The following is a 23,927-nucleotide window of genomic DNA, read 5'->3' as shown; positions in this document are numbered from 1 at the left end:
TTTAAATATTGAATTTCTTCTTGGAGATGAGTGACTGTCATTGTTGCAGTGTCCATGTGCTCATTGCACCCAATCTAACTATCTTCTTCTAGCATTTATAATGATATAGGCCCAAAGGTGATAAGGATCTTTCTCTTCATCTTATTGCTTTGTTTACCATTTTACTTATTCATCATTTCTTAGAAATTGAGGAGCCTAGATTGTGGTGCCGTGAATTATTTTTCTATAACCATGTATCAACTCGTGCTCCCTTCATTTCTTATCCCATTTTTCTTATTCATGCATGTTAGAATAGGAATAGAAACAAGAATAGCATATACAATCCTGCTTAGAATAGAAATAGGAATAGGAATATGAATAGGAATATGAATAGGAATAATATATAGAATCCTACTTGGAAAAGGATTATAATGTAGTGTCCTAGTTGAAAAAAGAGTCTAATGTGGTGTCTATAAATAAGGTCTCAATGTAATAATGCAAAGACACAATTCAATAATATTCTTCTCCAATATTTCTCACATGGTATTAGAGCCTCTACGATCTTGGCAGAGAATCAAAGAGCTTCCGATGCCGGCGGGCAGCTATTACCCATATATGCCGCCTGTGGCCAATAATTATGTTAGCAAAAGTCGGGTCACCGTGTATCTTTCCGATGACTTTTCGTCATATCTAATTTGTGTAGTACTGGGGGCATCTTTCCGGTGACTATTTCTCATATTTAATTTATGTAGCGTCGTGCATTTTACTGGACTACTTTCTAATATCTGAGTTGCACAGCACCGTGCCATCTTTCCAGAGAGAACTTTTTTATATCTAATTTGTGTAGCACCGTACATCTTTTCGATGAAAACTTTCTCATATCTTATTTGTGTAGTACCGTGTCATCTTTTCCGTGACTACTTTCTCATAACCAATTTATGTAGCATTGTGCCATCTTTTGAGTGACTATTTTTTCATATCCAATTTGTGTAGCACAGTGCCATCTTTTTGGTGACTAATTTCTTATTTGTGTAGGGTCGTGCCATGATTCTGATCCTACCCATATAATTTCTCTTTTTGTCGTGCCACTAATTCGACCCTACCCATATAGTTTCTATTTTTTAGTCGAATCGTGCCATCATTCTGATCTTACCATACAATTCTCTTTCTCAGTAGGATCATGCCATCATTCCGACCCTACGCATATAATTTTATTTCTCAGATTCTGACCACTTTCCGACATCAAATCTAATACTCCGACACATGAGCATGTTCCGGGCAATTTTTCGGTGACTTTTGTTTAATGTCAACTAGTCTACTAATTTCAAGACGATCCATATATTTTATGCCAGATTTTGAGCACTTTCCGACGACTGTTACACTGTGAAGAAGTCTACATGGAGCAACCACCTAGTTTTGTTGCTCAAGGGAAGTTTTGTGCCTTGTATGTCGATTATGCAGGTCACTCTATGGACTGAAGCAAGTCTTCTCGAGCTTGGTTTGGAAAGTTCAGCACATTAATTTAGGAGTTTGGCATGACTCGTAATGGAGCTGATCATTATGTGTTTTATCACATTCTGTATCAAATCCAATATTTCATGAGTAGGCTACGCACATTGACATTGCATGTCAATTTTGTGAAGTCGAGTGATCAACTTGCAAATATCTTCACCAGTCCTCATGTTGATTACATCTGTAACAAGCTAGTTACATATGACTTATATGCACCAGCTTGAGGGGAGTGTTAGAATAGGAATAGAAACAAGAATAGTATATACAATCCTACTTAGAATAGGAATATGAATAGGAATAATACATAGAATCCTACTTAGAAAAAGATTATAATATAGTGTCCTAGTTGAAAAAGGAGTCTAATGTAGTGTCTATAAATAAGGTCTCAATGAAATAATGTAGAGACACAATTCAATAATATTCTTCTACAATATTTCTCACAATGTAGAGGGGTCTCAGAATAACACTGCAATTGCCCAAACTTTTAGTCCGACTTCCAAATTGCATTGAACCAATTTCCATTTAGAATTTTCTTCAAATATGGTTTTCATCACACAAGACCTCTTTTTAATATTACTTCACTGTTTAATATTAAGATGTTCCTCTGAAAACTCCCATAGAGCAATAGCTTACGTGCTGTCTTTCTCTATCTGCTTTTAGGTCTTTATGAAATAGTTGCTACACACTTTTTGCCTCAACATTTTCTCTTGATTCTCAATTTCTCTCACTTTCCACAACCTATCTTCCTATACTGCACTTTTGCAAGTGCGTGCCTGCTCATCTATGTGTTGGGGAAGGTTTTCAATGAAGAGACTTGCATACCTTCTGCAGATCCATGCCTCTCGCACTGATGCTGATACAGGAAAAGCTACCTCCGATGTTTGCAGGAGGAATTTCATGAACTTGCTTACCAGCCATACTATAGGATTCAAAATGACAAAACAAGTTGGACAACTTCCATATACAGAGGTGAAAGAAACAAGGCAGAGGATAAAAGTACGGAAGATGAATATCTAAAATCTAAAATATGCACCTTGAGCATTTAAGATAACTGTGGGAGAGCTCAGAGTCCAAGGCATAAAGATATAAACCAGATAACAAAAGATAACATGGTTGCCATGAAGCAACTGAGTAGCCAATCCCCTAATTCAAGTAAACAAAGTAAAGTTAACGATATTAAGCCATTGATTAATATAGTAACTGCAATTCATACAACACCTACATACCTTCCAAACAAGGATCCGAGCCTCAGTTGCAAGATCAGGGGGATACCATGGGGCATATTCTGGTGGAAGATTTTCAATAGCAGGCTGCTCGGTTTCTGGCATTGTTCGATATAGTATATCTAACAACTCCATCAGCCTGCGATATCTTGCTGGTGAAAAGTGAAGGCCAAAATTAGGAACTTGAACAGAAACACGCATTGATGGATGGCCGGGATGAGGCACCTTAATCTTCACAAAAAGATAAACAGTAACAAAATTAAGCAACCACAAGAAGAGAACATCAGAATCCAACTGCTAATTGAACACCATTGATCGTGAAGTCAAAACAGAATAAACTATTTTAGTATTTTGTACCTGATCCACAATAACAGCCATTCCACACCTGTCAACAAGAGAGCATAAGTTCTTGGCATCTTCCAGGTTATGACATGCCGAAGGCTGACATGACAAACTGCACTCCCAATTATCAGAACCACATTCTGTGAAAGAAGCTGCTATGTCCCTTCCAGAGATATAAAAACGAGAATACAAACTTTGATTCTGATCACCCAGTAGGCCATCTCCCTATATCCAAGACACATATGCTAATTAGTTGTGTATAGGAAAAAAATAACTTAGCTTCTGGAACATGACATACCTTGGTATTTAAAGTAAAATGCCCCAAATCCAAAAGAAGATGGCTATCACATTGGAAAGAGCCATGTGGTCGAATAGGAACTCTGACTTTTGGAGCATCAAGATCAATATCAAGGGCGAATCTGAGAAAAAAAGTTATCAGCACCAAAGAATAATCCACCCCAAGAAGCAAGAACCAAATCATAAGAATTGAATATCAATCATGTGATGTTAGTAAAAGTCATCGCTTAAAGCAATAAAATGTAAGGTCATTGTTTAATTCGCGAAAGCCATTAGCTTTAGAGAGGCGTGTGCTTCGAACAGTAACACACGAATTGATCTCAATGAGAAGTGACCAATTCTTCGAATCTAAACTCTGAGAAGTTGGACTAACATCAGTAGTAAATAGGAAACTAACATTAGTTATTTTAATTGCAGTTTCATTATTACACTCCTATATTCTTATACATTTGGTACTTATAAATTTCCAGTAACTCGCTTTTGATGAAGTAACAGAATTTCATTAAAGGGACAAAAGCCGCCCGTATACCAGAGGTAAACCAAAAAAGTAAAAACCCTATAAAAAACATACAGTTTTACATGAATGATACCCAACCTTCTACACATATAGCAACTTTGTGGGTGCATCAAAAAGATAAGGGATAAGAGACTTCCTCAAGTTAACATAAACTATCTATCTACTCCATCAAAAGTTCTCTCTCCATATGTTCCACATAAGCGCTAGAGGAGTAACATCTCATGCCCTACGTCTTCTCTTCTACAGGTCCAACAACAACAACATACCCAATGTAATCCCATAATTGGTGCCTGGGAAGGGTGGTGTGTCCGCAGCCTTATCCCTATCTTGTGAAGGTTGAATTCTAAGCAATCACCCCCTCCGAAAAAGGTATTCTAGTCTATGCAAAAATCTCTATAACAATTTTCCCACTATCGCCTTATTAAAAGCCTTAGATCTTTGATTCTAATCCACTCCAACAATTTGGTATGGTGACGGTCTCCAAACTTACCAAGTGAATTTCCTCCCCCGTGCTTGTAACGTCTCATAGAAAATCCCTCGAAAGTTTTACCAAGTTCCTTGTACACTGACTGGAGTGAGCACAAAGACGTGAAGTATGTACAATACGTGATAAGGTTCTTTTAATTGACACTTACTTTCACCATTTGAACAATTATCTTATTTGCCAATCTGACATCATCTTTTCTACCCTTTCTATAACCGAGATCCAAGCTACTTGGTCCTTATTAGATGCTCGTGGTAGTAAACCTAGATATGTCGTTGGTAGAGCCCAACCGTGCAATTTCAGACTTGTGCTTGGACCTCAATATTGTCCATCTCCCAACTCGGGTGATCTCGCATTTCCCATAATTTGTGTGCTTCGCTTCTCGCTTGTTAATTCAAACTCCTGGAACAATGTCATCTTTTTGTGCTTCTCTTGTAAAAACACCGGCAACATGCTCAATCTATTATGTATTTCACGAAAGCATGTTTTGGAAACCACATGAAACTTCTTCAATTGTACATTTTTCCCTGTCAATAGACTGTCTTTCCAAAAAATGGGAGAAAAAGGATGAAAAAATCTTGATCCAAGGTGGGCATTTGTTGATTGATCACTTCTTATGAATTACACCTCAACTAATAACCAAATTATATATGGTTGTGATAGTTGTTTCGTGGATCAGTCCCATGTTTGGCTAATCCAAATAACCAAATTATCAGCCGCAATTTGCTTGGTTGTCAAAGATCCATAACTGCATCATAAACCTCTTAGGATTTTAGAATGTTAGTTTCGTACGAAGGGACATCTCACGAAAGTTAAGTACCCATGTGTAAGACTATACTAGGTATGTCCAGTGTTGTCAAAAGCGCTTTAAGCGTGCTTAAGCCCTGAAACGAGGCTCAAAACGTGTTTAGCGCTTCACCTCGCTTTATGTGCGCTTCAGTGTGGTCATCAAGGTTCAAAGACAAACTTTTCCTTGCCAATGAGCCTCTTTTGAAGAAGTGACACCACCACCAACAACAACAACAACAACATACCCAGTGAACTCCCACAAGTTGGTCTAGGGAGGGTAGAATGTACGCAGACCTTACCACTACCTCATGGAGATAGAGAGGCTGTTTTTGAAAGACCCTCTGCTCAAAAGTCACAGTCTCAAGTAAAAGAGAAAAATAATATATATAGCATAATGGCAAAAAACAAAAAGCGATGCAAATTTTACAAGACAAGAACAATAACGATAGCAAAGTTGTGATAATCAAAGGCAATAACAACACAACTATAAAGGCACGCCTAGACCTACGACCATGTTAAACCGACATACGGCCAGACAACATTCTATCCAAATCCGCAACCCCCACTCCTTTCTATCTAAGGTCATGTCCTCGGTGATATGGAGTAGCGTCATATCTTGTCTAATTACCTCTCTCTAATAATTTTTCAGTCCCCTACCCCTCTGCATGACCCCCAAATCTAACTGCTCGCACCTCCTAACTGGGGCGTCGACACCCCTTCTCTGCACATGCTCAAACCATCTCAGTCTCGCTTCTCTCATCTTGTCTACCACAGATGTCACTCCCACCTTCTCCCGAATAACCTCATTCCTAATTTTATCACTCCTACTGTGTCCACACATCCATCTCAACATCATCATCTCCGCAACATGCATCTTTTGAACATGAGAGTTCTTTACTGGTCAGTACTCCACTCCATATAACACTGCTTTATCATACCTTTTTTCAATTTCTTTGGTCATATATTTGTCATTCATGTTTATAAGTATTGGTCTTGAACTAAATATATATATTTGTATCTTTTTCTCCTTTTGCGCCTTTTTCACTAAAGCTCACACTTTTATTTGCGATCTGCGCTTAAAGCCCTAATGGATCTTATAGCTTTTTTGCGCTTTTCGCCTTTGATAACACTGGGTATGTCATTGTTGTAATCCACTTAAAGTAATACTAGCATGATATTCCTTGTGTCAATATTCAGCAAATAACAATCCTTACAATACGTTTTTTTAGATGAAGTAATTGATTCCATTCATGGCATCAAGAAGATGCAAAGTAGTTAGAAAAGAGTGAGCACTAGTATGTTATCTTTGGTACACTATCATAGAGCAAACAAAATCTAAAAAGCTAACATGGGAACCCATTGGGACAAAAAGCTAAAAAGCTATCAGGGGAATCCCTACAATACTATTCACCTCATAACAATCCTGCATCATTATTCACCCAATTAAGTATACAACTACTGGATTGTAATCTTCACAACTAGTTATGTGAACCTAAAAAAAAAAGGGCAGCCCGGTGCACTAAAGCTCCCGCTATGCGCGGGGTCCGGGGAAGGGCCTGACCACAAGGGTCTATTGTACGCAGCCTTGCCTTGCATTTCTGCCAGAGGCTGTTTCCAAGGCTTGAACCCGTGACCTCCTGGTCACATGGCAGCAACTTTACCAGTTACTCCAAGGCTCCCCTTCCAAAATAATTTGCCTTTTAAAACAAATTAGAGATTCTCCAAAATAGGAATTCTCTAAATTCCATTTATCCCTATGCAGATATAAAACTCTGGAAACTAAAATGTCCCTAATAACCAATGGCCAAATGGTAGAGTGGCAACAATAACAACAGTGCCTAGTTGATATTGGAATCCTTTGCTTTTCCATTTTGTCCCATTCTTGGCTAAGTTTCGCATTAATATCAAAATATTTAAGTAGTCAAAGAAAACTTTTCACCATGTGATTTTAGGTCTTCTCATCAATTATCACCACCTTCAATGATCATTTAGTCACACCTATGGACCAAAGCACGCGAAGGTCTAGGAAGACATGTTTAAGCAATCTGAGGCATTTCATTTTCTCCTTTATGTGTGCTACAATGTGAACATTAGATTTGTCCAATGTTGTATAACAGCAGAAAAATTAACATTCATGGTTTCATCTACTGTATGTGTTGAAACCTTAAGACCGAACATTCACTCCCATAAAATATTGTTAGTTGTTCTAAACTTCGCCATTACTTTAAGGAAAAAAGAAATAAAAAATAAAGAGCAATACATAAAGTAACTCAAAACTTCTTGAATTCAAACACAAGGTTTGGTCCAAGACACACATAATTATTCAGACCAGATATCATAGGAAGGGTTATGCTGCTAACTACTTTTGCCAGGAAACATATATGTTCTAGGATATGCTTTTACCTCTATCACATTAGCATGTTAAACGCGAAAAAGAATAATATATAGCCCTTGGGCATTGGGCACTACACCTTCCACGTTAGAACAAGGAAAATATGGAAAAATCATACAGTAAATTAAGTAACCTGCTTTGCTTCTTGAGTACCATCTGAAATTGCTCCTGAGCTCTGCGAGTCATCTTTTCAATATTTTTCTGCATTAGCCATTAACTATGAAAGATTAGCTTCATTCACAAAATGCTACAGTTACATGGAAGTAGAACATAATATACTGGATATTTAGAAAACATCACCTGTAACACAGTTGCAGTTTCTAATGCTACAGTAGGGCTAACAGCATTGCTCCTTTTCATAAATTCTAAAAACCGGTCATAGGTTTCCCTGAAAACCTGTCAAGTAATTTTGAAAGATAAGTGATATAGATTCGTTTGATATTCACATGCAAACCGGGGGCAGCCCGGTTCACAAAACATCCTGCGTTAGTAGGGTCCGGGGAAGGGCAGCATCCCAAGAGATGTGATATAGACAGCCTACCCTAATGCAAGCATTAGTGGTTGCTTCCATGGGTCAGAGACAACTTTCTCCAAGGCTCACCTTCCAATGCAGTGCCCAAAAACACAAAATAAAATAAACAATAACAACCTTGACATGAGAACCAATACAATGCATATGCAAAATTGTGAATTCGACATGGAATCCAACAATAATTATTATTTTTATGCACGTTATTTTTCTTGGGACATGTATGTCACAATCTGACAGAGATGACAGGGCAGAAAATCAGCTTAACGAAGGGGACAAAGAGATACATCATTTACTGTTTGTTCACACTATCTGCTCCATTGTCCATACAAATACTACTGCAAAACTAAAATTCCTTTTTTCCCTTCCCATCAATTCTTAATGATAAACAGAAGTAAATTCAAAAGAAAAAGCACCCATGGGGATACCAGTCACATACAAAGAATAGACAAGATCCCAGTTAATTTACGAGAGATCTTATATCATAATTTTCATAGTACTCTGACTATATGTTTTACTATGTTAAGATTACTTCATAATTGGAATACCAACTTAAGAGTCATGCTTAACTAGGTTAACACTATAGACAAATAATATAAATTCCAAAAGAGGTTCCATATAAGAAGAAAAACTAGTCAAATGTAATGCAGAGGTGGTTCAAATTCAGTAGTTGAGATACAAGATATTATAGTATATGAAGGTTTTGAGTGTCCCACATCGGCTAGGGATGAGAGATTTGGTCTCCTTATATGGACTTGGACAACCCTCATACTATGAGCTAGCTTTGGAGGTTGAGTTAGGCCCAAGATCCATTTCTTTACATTGTATCAGAGCAAGGTTCATCCCAATTCATTGTTTACAGATGTTTGGCCCCTATATTAAAATGGTCAACGCACCAGATGTCCAGCCATGGCCGGCTAGGGATGGGAGATTTTGTCTCCGATATGGAGTTGGACAATCCTCAACTGATGAGCTATTTTTGAGGTTAAGTTAAGCCCAAGATTCATTTCTTTATGGAAGGTAAATTTGTAGAAGCATGACATTATACAATGGAGAAGGTGGAGAACATAGAACAGATTACTGGTGTCGTTAGGTATAATGAGGATTGCTTCCTACAACTTAAGATTACTTACAGCTGGGTGCAATCCTCAAAGATTCTGCAGTACAGAAACCAATAATAGAGTAGAGAAAAAACTAACAAAATGACCAACGAGATTTATAGGAAGGTGGAAATGAAATATGATTAAGAGTAAATATCTAGCCTCTCTACCGACTCGTTATGTTATTTAGACTACACCAACTAATGTGGCGGAAGAATTGGAGAACTTCTATTAGTGAAAAGGCGAAGAAATACCATCTCATAAACTAGAATGTAGTAAAATCGCTCATAAAGGGGTAGGGGTTCATAGTACAAAGGTTTGCAATAGTGCCTTAGCGAACAAATGGATTTGGAGATTTTGCTTGGAGGACTAACGAGTCTTTATGGAGAATATCATCATTGACATGATTGGGGCACAACAAAGAAGTTGGAGGAAACCAGATACCCGGACCATATGTAGTAGCCTTTTGTGGAGAAGCATCATGAAGATGTGGGATAATTGTTACAGAAATGCCTAGTTTAAAGAGGGGGATGACACTAGAGTCAGCCTTTGGAGACAGAGGTTCTACGGAGATATCTCCTTATGCAATGTATTCCCTATCATACTCGGTATTTCTTGCCAGAAGAAGAAACCAATGGTCCACAAACGCAGGGAGCAGGAAGGAAGAGTTCTGTGGAACCACAAAAGGCAGAAGAAATTTAAAGGTTTGAGATGGAAGAACTTCACAACTTACTTGGGTTCCTCTACAAATAAAATCTCTTGATTATGAACAACTATAAATTATAATTCAAAATGGAAAGGACAAAGATTGATCTGAATGATCATCCATCCGACATTACTAAGACAAACTTCTCTTACCTCTCAGTGTGGATTCCAAAAATACCAAGTACATCAGCTTCTTTGCATGGCCAACAGCATGCTAAGCTATCGTAAGGCAAAAACTTGAGAAAAAGAAAAAGATACAAACACTAGCTGGAACTTCATGAGTATGGGGTTAGCAGTCTATCGGAAACAGCCTCTCTACCTCCTAAGGTAGGGGTAAGGTCTGTGTACAGCCCACCCTCCGTAACCTAACCAGACCCCACTTGTGACTGGGTATGGTGGTGGTGTTGTTGGGGAAGCAAAGGTTGTTAATCATCTAGTACAATTCAAGATTAGGTGTATAGTGTGGTACATCTCGTATACAGGACTTTTAAAATTATATTTTTTTTGAGACGGAATTTTAAAATTATATTGATAAAACTAAGTTTATCAAAACAATAAGATGGAATAAAGCGCATTGACGGAGGCCGATACAGCCAATAGTGGACCATGACCAACGAAACATAAAGCAATATAGTGGCTAAGAAAGTTCACAACTGGGTGTCAAACAATCATAAGTCCCTGCTGCCTCCAATACAAAAACAAACAAATAAGAACACACTAATAAAAGCGAGTAGGGGCTGACATCAACATCTATATCCTTATCCATTCTTCTTCTTTTTTGTTTTTATGACCGTGGTGTTCAGGCCAGCTTTCACGCACCTCGACTAATTCCACGGGATACCTGCCACCTCCCACTAGCAACAGGTATCAGGTAACCCATTCTTCTTTTTCTAGACACAAGGAATTCATTAAGAGGAAAGCGTTCCAAGCATCAGAATAATATAGTATGTTACAGTAAAACAACCCAAGCAGGGATCCTACAAGATTCATGCTCTTATAACTCGCATGCAATCAAATGAAATCTTGATCACATAATAAAAAGAAAATTCCATTTAAAATCACATAACCTTTACCATCAGCAGTATCCAGCAATTCTAGGGTGACGTCAATATAAGAATGAACCTTAAATTCAAAAACCATATCAATTAATTAAACTTGAGAATGAAATCTCACAAGTTCAAATATACTGGATTGAATAACAAATGCTAAATTAGGTGGAATTAAGTTACCTATATGCCAACATTTCAAGATCTTCTAACTTGCAAAGTATTTTCGACAAAAACAATACAAAATCAACAGAAACTTTCACATGTATCTGAACAAACAGGCAGGAAATGAAAGCATGGCCCAATACCGTGACATCGCAAGAAGAGATTCTTGCAGATAGACGCCAGTCAACATTTTCCCCAGAAGGTGCTTGTATGAAACTAGCTTCTAGAGCATTCACCTTCTGCTCACTAACGACACTCTGCAAAGAAACACTTCCGCTGATCACAACTGCTCATATGTATAGCAAAAAACAAATATATCAAATATGCATCAATTCCAAATTAATTGACGCCAGCTATATAATCGTCAATATCCATTCCACCCTACTATTCAGGTTAGCTCATTGCTTAGATGGGCACATCCCAACGGATTTAGTACTCATGGAATTTATCATAGTTAACTTATTTTAGCAGAAAAATGAACAATTACATTGAAATATTTGCTGCTGGTGCATTCCTGTGATACCATGCACCGAATTATGAGGATTTGTTTACTTCGTTTTCTTGTCTTTTTTGTGTTGTTCCGCAGAATTAAATCATATATCATTTCGGTAATAGAATTAACACAAGGTTACTTTAATGGAGTTGCCTCTGTTTGGGAGCAAATTACTGACAGCATTCCGACTGCAGTACAATCACTAATGATAACTAAGTTTAAAGCGCAAAAACATATAAAAGAAAACTCATCTTAGGTTAATGGACTAAGGAAATGATGAATTTCATTTCAATCGAAGTGTATCTATTTCTCCTTTTCCAATATGCCTAGCTGAATCCCAAAAACAAGAAAATGCATAACCAAGAAAAGAACATATTTCCATGCTAAAATTTCTACATTAGGAAGTTGGCACTTTGGAGGTCTCAATACCTTTCATTGGGAGGTAGATTTACTTTAATAAACTCTGCTAGATTCCTTACCAACTTATGTGATGTCCCTTTTCCCTATACCTGGTGGAGTGATCAAAATTCTAGATGCTTTGAGAAGGAATTTCCTCTGGCAAGGAAATAAAATTGAGAGCAGTTTCAATTTAGTAAAATGGGCAGAAGTTCAACAAGGGAGGAATTATGGGGGTTTGGGAGTAAGGAAGCTCAAGTTACAGAATAAAAGTCTGCTAAGAAGGTGGCTATAGAGGTACAACCAAGAGGAGCATGCACTATGGAAAGAGCTGATACAAAACAAATTCGGCCAAGAAGGGGAATGGTGTACAACTGAAGTAACAACCACTTACGGAGTTGGAGTTTGGAGGACTATCAGAAGCTTTTGGCCGGCTGTAGAAGTTAATACAAAAGTTAAAGTTGGGAGGGGGGATAAGGTTTTATTCTGGAAAGAAGACTGGACTGGTCAAGGATCTCTTCAAAGTTTGTTTCCTGGACTTTATTCTATCAGTGTGCATCCAGATAGCAAAATCAGTGAGTTGTGGTCTCAACAAGGGTGGAATTTGGTATTTAGAATGTTGTTAAATGACTGGGAGATAGAAGGGGTAATTGAACTACTGAATATGATAGAAGACTTTCCAGGTACTAACTTGGAAACAGAGAGTCTATTATGGAGACAACACCCAGATGGAAGATTCTCTTTCAACCGATTGTATAAGTGGGGTCTATCGGTAACTGGAGGAAGGATAACAGGGCCATGGAGTGCTGTTTGGAAGAGTGTGGCTCCCACTAAAGTGAAGTGTTTTGTCTGGTTGGTAGCTAGGAGAGCCTGTTTGATTCATAAAGCGTTACAGAAAAGGGGCATCAGCATAGCCTCTAGATGCTTACTATGCAAAGAGGCACTGGAAACCAAACAAACACTTATTTTTGCACTGCAAAGTAACAACACAAGTATGGGATTTATTCTTCAATTTATCTAGCCTAAACTGGTGTATGCCAGAACACACAGCAGACTTACTGAGTAGTTGGATCAGAAGGGGGGGCACCAAGAGTCAAAAGAAGTGGTGGAGGACGGTACCTGCTTGTATCTGGTGGAATATTTGGAAGGAAAGGAATCAAAGGATTTTTGAAGGATAGGAATGCTCAATACATAGGATTAAATGGAATGTAATTACTTTCTTAGGTTTTTGGAGTAAAGAACAAAATATAGAAGAGGAAATCCAATTAGTGGATTTCATAGGTTCTTTATAAGTTTTCGGTTTTTCTTTTTCCCTTCTCTGTTACTACTTTTAGGAGGTGGCCAGCATAGCCCTTAATGCTGAGGAATACAAGTTACGAGTTTCAAAAAAAAAAATCTACATTAGAGAACTAAACCTAAACATTTTAAATCAAACATGCAAGCCCTAAAACACACACCATAAGAAAATATGCAAGTGCAATTTCATGCTCAAGTCAAGCCATGATTCTAGCACCGGAATGTGCGGCCAGGCCATAGTTCGAATCCCAACAGTGATAAAAAAAAAAGGTAATTTTTTCCATCTCTGTATCAAGCCTTGGTGGAGAGTGTGACCCAGTGCATGTCTTGATCAAAGATAGCATGCAAATGGTCGATTAATCGAGGAGCATGCAAGCTAGCCATACACTACCGTTGGAAAAAAATATCAAGGATTATATATGCAAAAGGTTAGCTTCCTTTTACAAAACTTTAGGGCATCTCCAACCCTATTCTCATTTTTACTCCAAATATAGAGTTCTTTATATTTGGAGACAACCAACTCCAACTCAATTCTTTCTTTTACTCTCTAAAAAGAAATCTATTTCTCTCTCCTCAATATTATATTATTATTCTTGTTTCATTTTTATTTTCTTATTTCATAATGTAAATCATTTCTTCTTTTTTCCGAATAATCACCCTATATAATCTTCATGTAATATAAAACTTTATTCTTTTCAAATTATTTATTTAATATAAAATTATATTTTATTCTAAATTAACAACCACATCCTCAATCACAACCACAACAATCTCTATATCATACACTAATTTTTTTTCGAATATTGGTAAATCTAGAAATGACCTACCAGATTACTAAATTATTGTTGTGGTTTTGATAATTATTATGTTATGTATTGTATTGTTATCTTGTATTTAAATTATTATGTTATGTATTGTATTTTTAAATTAAAATTTCATCTTATCATTTAAATTTTGTGCATTCTTCAAATGAAAAATAATAATAATTTTAAATTATATATTTAAAGTGATGAAAATTAAAAAAAAATATAATTATTCGGGATGAAAGTAGTATATTAAATAATATATCTTTTAAAATGTTATATTACATTAAAAAATAATGACGAATATTAGAAATTTAATTAATGATCTTATATGATTTATAATATGTTAATTACAAATATTATTTAATTATATAATAATAAAATAATCAAAAAGTGAAATAGAGAGGATGAATTGGAGAACTACTATTAAGCCTCTCTATAAATGGACAATAGAGAGTGAAATAGAGGGTGGTTGGAGAGCTCATTCTCTATTTTACTCTCCAAATATAGAGACTAGAGAGTAAAATAGAGGTGGGTTGGAGATGGTCTTATAACACCAATTATACAATCTCTGACATTAATAAACATAATAAAAAGAAAAAATCACAATAGAGGATCAAGAAGGGAACCTAAATAACAAGTGAACGACAGATAGAAGATTGGAAAAGGAACTTAGTACCAAATATCACCAGTTTTTATCACAGGTAGCACCAGCCACAGACATTTTAATCACGTCATAACTTGGACAGGAGACCCAACTAAAAGGCTATACAGACACATTATGCTGTACTTTAGATTCACATATATAGTTAATTATGACCATTCAGAAAGATGACATTTAAAAAAGGCAGACCTGGGCAAGCGAACCCTCAGGAGCATATAATCCGTAAAATTTCAGTGCCAGATCGCAATGGGAGTTTCGATGCTTTAGCTTTGTGGACACACACAGATTTTCAAATCTACCGCCAATAATCTCTATGTGATCTATATCAATTATCCTTGCAGCTGCCCTACTGATGGAAACATTTAACAAATACTGGATCATATTTTCTTTTCCATGCTGCAGCGCCAATTCCTCATCTGGCTGGTAACTAAGTAATTTATTGATTGCATGCCATTCCTCCCGAGTCAATTGGTCCTCCAGTGTATTAGCTTCTTCAGAAGTGTCCCCCGCAGACACATCTGCAGTATCTGTACTCCTAAAGTAACAAGCAGAAAAAATCTAAATGTGTGAAAGAGATAAATATGGGGAAAAGATCAGTCACAAAGAACAAGAAAAAAGGAATTTCAGAACAGTTTTAAGATAAAATACAAAATTGTTTGTGAACTGATCGAAGGATATAGTTTATGACTAACCAACTAAAAGAAAACCAACTTCTCTTTCTAAGCATTCTTTGTTCAGCTGCCTCCTTTGATTTCAAAGATTCAACCTTTGCATGAGCAAGAAACCTAGAAGACAATCCACCAAATTAGTAAATCTTACCACTAATTGAAGTGAATATGATCTAGAAATTACATGAAGTTTCAGGGCATTCAAGGATATAACAGTATGGCGAATACAAGGGGTCTGAAAGAAGACAAGGATTCAGGAGGCTGAGAACTACTTCTAGGGTTATACATCAAAAGGCAATGATTTGCAAAGGGAGGGATACCACCATTGACACCAACATTCCATTTTCAGAAATCCTCTTGTATAAATAAGCAAGCTTCTTTTATGTTGGATAGCAATTTAACAATATATCTTAACAAGAATCACATTTGAGATCCCGATAAAGAACTCTTATTTTGTCTTCTCATGAATGCTGCCAAACATTATACTCCATAATGTTCAGAACCAAACTCCAATACATGTATCCAACTATCAATACAAAAAGTAAGACTTTTTTCATACGAAAACACAAGGATAATTTTTCACGCCAGATTTTCAACTCCTTCAACCACTCTTCTATTCCTATCTCCAAATCATCCAATACATGCACAAAAGTGCTAGTCAGCAAACTTCTTTTCCTCGCCTTTTGTCCAACCTCCAAGCTGCTACAGTCTCTGCCACTATTCCAGGAATTCCTCAAGAAATGTTAAACAATGAGCATAAGATTCCCTAATTCCAACATGAACACACAGTGAAGGAACAAATGGCATGTGTCCTCAGCGCCCTTCTTTTACATGCAACACCACATATCCCCTCCTTAAATTGTGCATTACGAGAATAGCATCACATGCAACACACCTAGGGAATAAAGCTACTTCAGGAGAGCACCCATTAGCCAATCTCTCTACGTGAGTTTGACATCTTACTTATTAATCAAACAAATATAATAGGACTTCACAAAGAAAGATTTTGTCACTGGCCCTCTCCATTACAAGGGGCATACTACTTTGACATTTTAATGTAGTTCGATGCTTGAAAAGTTTTGATGCGCATGGCTAAGTTAATGTTCTTATGTAGGTTCATGTATGTCAATGCTATCAAATTGGCTCGGTTCAGCTACATATATATTTGATTCCATCTGCAAAGCCTATTGTCTACATGCACCCCGAATTCCATCTGTGTAGCTTATTCTCCTAATGCAGAAGCAAGCAGTAGACTTGAATCTAACCAAAGAAAACGAATAGGCAGAGAAACCACAGACCAACTCAACACTGACATATTTTATGAAGAAGATACTTCACTTCTCACGTTTCCGAACTGGACTATGCCTCCTAAATAATATATCCCAATATATTTCATAAATATCCTTCACACGTAAATCCACTATTTTACGTCTTAATATTCACTACTGAATATAAGCAGGAACCAAATCCCTACACCACATTGAGCCGAACATTTGCGATTTCCATTTCCACTCATGAACTGATATATTTTGAGAAGCCATTTTACTCCCATCATGATTCGTCTCCATAGAGGAACCATGTGAGGAGGGTTTCTATATTTAGCTGCCACTTTGGAAGAGAGTCTTTAGCAAAGTGACAGCACTTTCGTGCAAAGTTGAGGACTTTATATTTTGCATACAATTTTGGAGCATGTATGAGATTCCAACAAATGTATTGGCTAATTGCTCTTATTAGAGATTTATGTTTTTGTTTGAAGTTTTGTTATGACTGTATACATGTGTACATGGATTTCCATTCTTTTTGCTAAAAAATTAAAACCTTTATTTGAACCCCCAATATATGGGAAAAGAGAAAACAAAATAAACAAACATTGTGGTATACTACAAGCTAAGAGACCCCTATCAGCTTAGTGAGAATTTAACCGAAAGAGAAAGGAGAGCACTAATACAAGTCAAAAAGGAAGCTAATCACCAGTTATTCCAATATCAAGAAACATAAAAAATGTTTAAAACGTGCAGGTAATAGGAAGAAAAATTGGGCAACTACCTCCATAATAAAATAACCTTAGGATCGAGATCTTTCTCAATGTTTCTGATCTCTGAGCTACTAACATTTGGCAGCTGTTGCAATGAATCAGAATATAATTGAACATAACGCCGACGAAGACGACATAGGGCTTGAATTTGGTCCCAAGAGCACCTATAGCTGCAAAAGTCCACAACCAAACAAATACTTTGATCAAAGAAACGTGAAAAATATATACAACGGATTGACATAATTCATTTAAGACGGGAAATCTAAGCAAAGATAAAGTGCCGTTAAAATGTTTGAAAACTTTCACCAATCTGGATTGAGGAATCACGAATTTATCTCAATAATCATTAGATAAAATCAATGTGGTATCAAAAGTACTTAGGGGTCATTTAGTTTGAATACAAGTTATGATGGGATTAGTTATGCTGAGATTATTTCCTATTGACTGTTCAGTTTGTTGTATTCAAATAATATGCATTGCATAAATTTTAAGAACAAGTTGTTTGTTTACAAAAATACTCTTCATTTTATCTACTTTTTTACATTTTCTTTGCAAGTTTTAGTTATTCATTCTTAAAAATAAAGCTTTCGTCTTATTTAACTTAAATATTTTTGTATGTGCGTTCCCATGATGGAACCATATGTATTTAAAAATAAAAATTTTATCTTATTTAGCATAAAATAGAACTTCCATCTTAAATTTGTTAAAGTAAAAGAGGATTTAATTATTTATATCATTTCATTTAAGCACATATCACTCTAAAATTGTAAAATTTTAAAGTTTTCATTTTAATTGATATTAAAATACAAGCTTTCAAGTGACTAAAAGAATATATAATTAAAAACATGTAATTTAGTAGTAGATAAATCAAAATACAAATAAATATAAAATTAATCAAATAAATTAATAAATAAAAATTATATTTATATAAAGTAATTTTTAAATTAAAAAATATGAAGAATTATCATAAAAATAAAGAGTAGCGAAGGTTGTAAATGTTATTATACATGGTATTAAAAATAATGTAAATAAACATGAATGTTAAAAGTGATGTATAAAAAGGGTTTAAAGGGATATCTTTGTCATTTTCCCTATTTTATCCCGGGATTACTATACCACCCAAAGGGAGGAATAACTTATCCCGATACTAATTATTAATCCCGGGATAAGTTATTCCGGACTTGTCAATCAAACAACAAATTAAGTGGCACCATGAATTAATCGCGGAACTATTTGGTGTTATCCTTCACACCAAACGACCCCTTAGTATATAGACGTATAAAGGGTTATTGGCTTCCTAGCATTCCCTTTTATCATTTATATTTGAAAAATAAATTCTCATTAAGCCAAAAGTATAACAACAACAATAATTATGCCTTAGTCCCAAACAAGTAAGAGTCAGCTATACGAATCTTCATTTCATATCATATCATCATCATACTAAATGAAATGAAAGGGAAAAATACGTTAAAAATATTTATATAAATATAATAATAATAAAAATAAAAAAAGTTCCATAACAAGTCTAAATTCTAACCTCAATTAGTAGCTATTACCTATATGGATCGTTTTCTTCCATTGTGCCAAAAGCATAATTCAAACAAAACTACAAAAGAGGTCTTTTCATACTCAAGTCCCCACACCCCTTTATATTACAATAACAACAACATACCCAGTGAAATCCCACTAGGTGGGCCTGAGGAGGTTAGAGTATATGCAGACTTTACCACTACCTCACGGAGGTAGAGAGGTTTCCGAGAGACCCTCCGCTCAAGTGCATCAAACTTAAGTAATAAAAGAAGAAAATCATGTAGAAAGCATAGCAGTTAATAAAACCAACAGTATAAAGTCTACAAGAAAGAAATTAGTGTACGACTAGTACTACAACAAGCACTAACAAGCCTAAGCAAGACACCTAACCCTACTAACCTTCTACCCTAATATGTAACCCCCACTCCTTCCTATCTAAAGTCATTTCCTCGATAATATGAAGTTGCGTCATGTCCTCGATAATATGAAGTTCCGTCGTGTCCTGTCTAATCACCTCTTCCCAATATTTCTTCGGCCTACCTCTACCGCTCTGTTAACCCCTACAACTAGCCTCTCGCATCTCCTCACTAGGTGTCGGCGCATCTCCTCACAAGGGCATCGATGCACCTCCTCTACACATGCTCAAACCATCTTAGTCTTTCTTCCCTCATCTTGTCCGCCACAGAGGCCACTCCTGCCTTCTCCCAAATCTCGGATAACCTTATTCCTAATCTTGTCACTCCTAGTATGCCCACATCCATCTCAAAATCCTCATCTCTACAACATGCATTTTCTGAACAACTGAGTTCTTGACTAGCAGCACTCCACCCATACAACAAGTTCGGTCTAACCGCTACTATGTAGAACTTACCTTTGAGTTTAGGTGGTACATTCTTATCAAACAAAACTCCAAAGGCAAGCCTCCATTTCATTCATGCTGCTCTAATGCAATGTGTGACATCATCGTCAATGTCATCACTATCCTGGATTATGGACCCAAGATATTTAAAACTCTCTTGGGAATAATTTGTGTAGCAAGCCTTACTTCCACGTCCACTTCATCCAAAATAACACGAAATTTGCACTCCAAATATTCTGTTTTGGTCTTGCTCAACCTGAACCCTTTGGACTCTAGAGTTTGTCTCCAAACCTCCAACCTAGCATTAACTTTGTCCAGAGTCTCATCAATCAGTACAATGTCGCCAATAACATACACCATGGGACCTCCTCCTGAATAGACTGCTTTATATTAACAAAACCTTTTTATTTTTTCCTACAATAAACTGTCCAAAGAAAAGGTAGACTGGTGTTGTATTCCTATCTGCTCTCATTCTCCTTCCAGTCTCCTGATCCTCCAATTAACATCTTCTATGCAACAAATCTAAATAGCAGACAACTGTCTATCACTGGAAAGGCTACAGAAATCTGTACACTAGTCATCTATTTATCTCATCATGCCTTCTCTTCTGTTAGAAAATGTCAGCAATTCAAGAGACAGTTTGTGTTATCACCTCCGATGAACTCAATTCCTCTGATCAATTACATGGTTCCTTATTTTTTCCCATATTGGTAAAGGAAGACTTTCCAACTATTGTAAAAGACTGATGTTGAAATTCCAATAAGCACTAACCCATCCTTATGAATGAGTAGTCTACCCTCTGATTTCACCTCCTCATCCATCTCATTTCCTTTACTCAAGTCCATAACTTTGTTACCATTCTCAAAAGTTTGCTGACATAAATAGCCACCTTTGAGCACTAGCTGCCACCAACTAGGGCTGTGAAGTGTTAAATCTTTCATCTCCGATCACGCTGTCTCTCTTACTCTCAGTGTTTTATTTGGGCTTAGGTTAAATAGTCTTATTTGGACTATCGGGTTTCTTTCTTGGTGTGCATTTGGCTTTGGTTTGATTTGTGAATTCGAATTTTCTATGTTATCATTAGAGTTGGTTTGTTGGCTATTTCATTTGTAAGGATTGAGACACCAATACTTTTGTGGGCTCGAGCTAGTCTGTTGACATAAACTTAAGAAGGCTCAACTTAAATGGATTTTTCATTGCAAGGATTTAATTGTGTTTGGTTCAATTTGTGACGCAAATAAGCTGAAAGAATTTGGGGCTTGTTCAAGTTTTTGTTAATTTGGTTGTTTTACTTTCCTTTTGGCCCCTTTATTGGGATTTCTTGCTTGACACTTATCAAATGAATGTATGAGATGTTGCACTTTGGTCCCAAGATCCATCCTTTTAGCTTAGTAGGCACTAGGCATAGCATACTTTTCTTTTAAGGATTCCTTGTCTTTCTGTTCAACCTAACTACCATGATTTTCGTTAAAGGGGTTTGTGGATTTTGAATAACATTCAGATTCCTTCCTAAAACTAAAAAGTGACTTACCTTCAGCAGGTATCATAAAGGACATCACATGGCATATGTGAAAGACCTATTTGGTTATAGTGTCCAAGTAAAGAATCAAAATGCCAAGCTGGAGAAAAGCATTTGAATAAAGGTAGTTCAAGCAAGCATTGGGGACATAAATGGTATGAGGGGTGGAAAGGAGGACATGGTAACAATCTATAGAGCTGTCGGTTTTATTTTTTTGATGCTATATTAGGACACAAAAATACAAGAGGTCTACCAGTCGAGGTCTGAGGGTCAATATCCATAACCATCTCATCTCGATTGTTTACTTTACAAGACGAAATCCCACCCACACCTCTTCATAAACCCAAAATCCACAGAACCAACTAACTTGCCAGAACATCAAAAGAAAAGATGCTTAAATCATTTATGAACACCAGCTACACAACTCTGGATCGTTTTCTGTTAACTCTTATTACAAGTTTTAGTTGCTGACGCACCGAACACTAACTCATGGCCTTGGGAGAACATATGGAGATCACAATCACCAATTAAAACATATTTTTTGCGGCTAGTTATAAGAAAAACATGCTTGACACAAGACCACCCGAAAAGAGATTTTCAACCCTGTAAGCAATCTTTGTGGAACAAATCCAGAAACCATTAACCACTTGTTCTTGGACTTCCCTACTATTTCACAACAACAACATACCCAGTGAAATCCCACAAGTGGGGCCTGGGAGGGTAGGATGTACGAAGACCTTACCACTACCTCATGAAGGTAGAGAGACTGTTTCCGAAAGACCCTCGGTTCAAAAATCACAGTTTCAAGTACAAGAGAAAAACAATATATATAGCATAATGAAAAAAATAAAAATAAATTAAAAATAAAAATAAAATGCAATGCAAAATTTACAAGACAAGAACAATAACTATAGCAAAGTACTGTTCCCTACTATTTCACAATTATGAAAACTATTTCTCAATATGCTGGGAATTAAATGTACAATGCCTGAAGATACAACTGGTTTGAAAAAAAACTAGCGTAGAAGGGACAAGCCAAAAGAACAACAGAAATGGTGGAGAAATGTCCCGGCCATTATGTTGTGGACTATTTGGAAAGAGAGAAATGCAAGATGCTTTGAAGGTGCAGCCAGCTACATGCAGATGGAAAAAAAAAACTATATACTTTTGCTTTCTTTTTGGTGTAAAGAGGAAATGATTAGTGATACAGAATCTATAGTTGACACACTTGAGCAGATGCCGATCTGATGTGAAGCTGGATCATTCTGTAATTATTTGAAGCACAACTCATGCAACAATTTTAATACTAATCATTTTCTCAAAAAGATCATTTATGACCATCAAATGCTTACCACATTTGCCCCTGCTGCAATCCTGCACGAGCAGCATACCGCCACCAAGAACTGGCATTCTCCGAAACAGGCACCATTGGTCTCAAATGAGAAACTTCAATGTATGTCTTATATCTTGTAATGACCTCCACAAGTCTTATCCAATCATGATATTGAACCTGTAATGGTTAACATAATTTGCACAGACAACAACAAATGTTTCTTTCTATTTTTATAACTTCCATTTGATGTTGGGAAGGTAGTGGAGATTCCTAATTTCACCAAGCAAACCAAAGAAAGTGTACAAAAAGGAAAGAAAGAACTCTAAAGTCAGAACAAAACTAAGAAGTTTCTTGAGTGCAAGGCAAAAGTGAAGGGAAGAATTTGATGGGATCAAGTCACACACTTTTCGGGTAGCAATTTCAAATTGGCCAGAGGTAGAAAACCCCAGACTTTTCTTCATAGGAACAGTAGGTCTTATAAACAAGAGAGTGAAAGAAAAGGAGAAAAAAATTAAGGGTGATCCCTCCAAGCCAACTTGAACAATCGATTAGAGAAAGTAGGCTCCAATTTCCTTGGATACCTTTTTTATTCTCCTCTCAGGGGAAATAAGCAACTACTTGGGATTCAGAGAAAGAATTATTTATCAGCTATAGGATAAAGGTTCAGGGAATTGATATAAATCGATGATAAAAGATAAGGATTGAAGAAGACAGAGAATAAGAACGTGAACAAAAAAGACTGAAGAGCACTGTGGTTTATGGTACAAACAAAATGAATAAGGTGCCTCGAAACACAGTAAAGGCGCTAGGGCAGTGTATGATGCAAAAGTGTGTCCAAATGCATTATATTATTGACGGATTGCCTTTCAATGATCGTTTCTTATAATGGAACAATTATCACAAAATTGTTTAGAAAGATTTGGCAATAAAACAAGGTGAAGGACTAGCACCTCATTAACTGTCAAAGATACGTCACTGACGATCAGAGAAGCCATCTCAAAGGGAACATTAGGATCATTTCTTTCTTGATTTCCCAGACGATGATACTTGAGGACTCCATTAATTGGTGACACCAAGTAGTTGCGATCTTCAGCCCATCCAGATAAGTTTCTACTGTTATTTGATGGTTCATTAATACCATCTTCAAATATCTGAGCAACAAGAAAAGGATTAGAAAGGAATAAAGAGAGAATACATGGAAGTGGACATGAATCCTATCAAATGGATGAACATGTAAGTCACAGGTGTTGC

At 36.5% G+C, this 23,927-nt stretch overlaps 1 protein-coding gene across 1 annotated transcript in view; it reads right to left on the bottom strand.

The window, feature by feature from the left end:
* LOC129882114 (uncharacterized) overlaps nucleotides 1-23,927 on the bottom strand; it is a 91,648-nt gene that overhangs the window by 43,219 nt on the left and 24,502 nt on the right. Inside the window, exons 10-22 of the mRNA XM_055956268.1 lie at nucleotides 23,627-23,827; nucleotides 22,696-22,853; nucleotides 17,447-17,605; nucleotides 15,425-15,517; nucleotides 14,922-15,267; nucleotides 11,224-11,337; nucleotides 7,836-7,931; nucleotides 7,669-7,736; nucleotides 3,355-3,475; nucleotides 3,072-3,281; nucleotides 2,718-2,945; nucleotides 2,525-2,634; nucleotides 2,314-2,410 (exon numbers count right to left, since the gene is read on the bottom strand). Of these exons, the coding sequence (XP_055812243.1) occupies nucleotides 2,314-2,410; nucleotides 2,525-2,634; nucleotides 2,718-2,945; nucleotides 3,072-3,281; nucleotides 3,355-3,475; nucleotides 7,669-7,736; nucleotides 7,836-7,931; nucleotides 11,224-11,337; nucleotides 14,922-15,267; nucleotides 15,425-15,517; nucleotides 17,447-17,605; nucleotides 22,696-22,853; nucleotides 23,627-23,827 (2,001 nt within the window). The remainder of the gene's footprint in view (nucleotides 1-2,313; nucleotides 2,411-2,524; nucleotides 2,635-2,717; nucleotides 2,946-3,071; nucleotides 3,282-3,354; nucleotides 3,476-7,668; nucleotides 7,737-7,835; nucleotides 7,932-11,223; nucleotides 11,338-14,921; nucleotides 15,268-15,424; nucleotides 15,518-17,446; nucleotides 17,606-22,695; nucleotides 22,854-23,626; nucleotides 23,828-23,927) is intronic.

Source organism: Solanum dulcamara, chromosome 3 (genome assembly GCF_947179165.1).
Source record: "Solanum dulcamara chromosome 3, daSolDulc1.2, whole genome shotgun sequence".
Classification (NCBI taxonomy): Eukaryota; Viridiplantae; Streptophyta; class Magnoliopsida; order Solanales; family Solanaceae; genus Solanum; species Solanum dulcamara.
The sequence above is the reverse complement of the archived record's forward strand: the minus strand, read 5'-3'. Positions and strand labels throughout refer to the sequence as shown.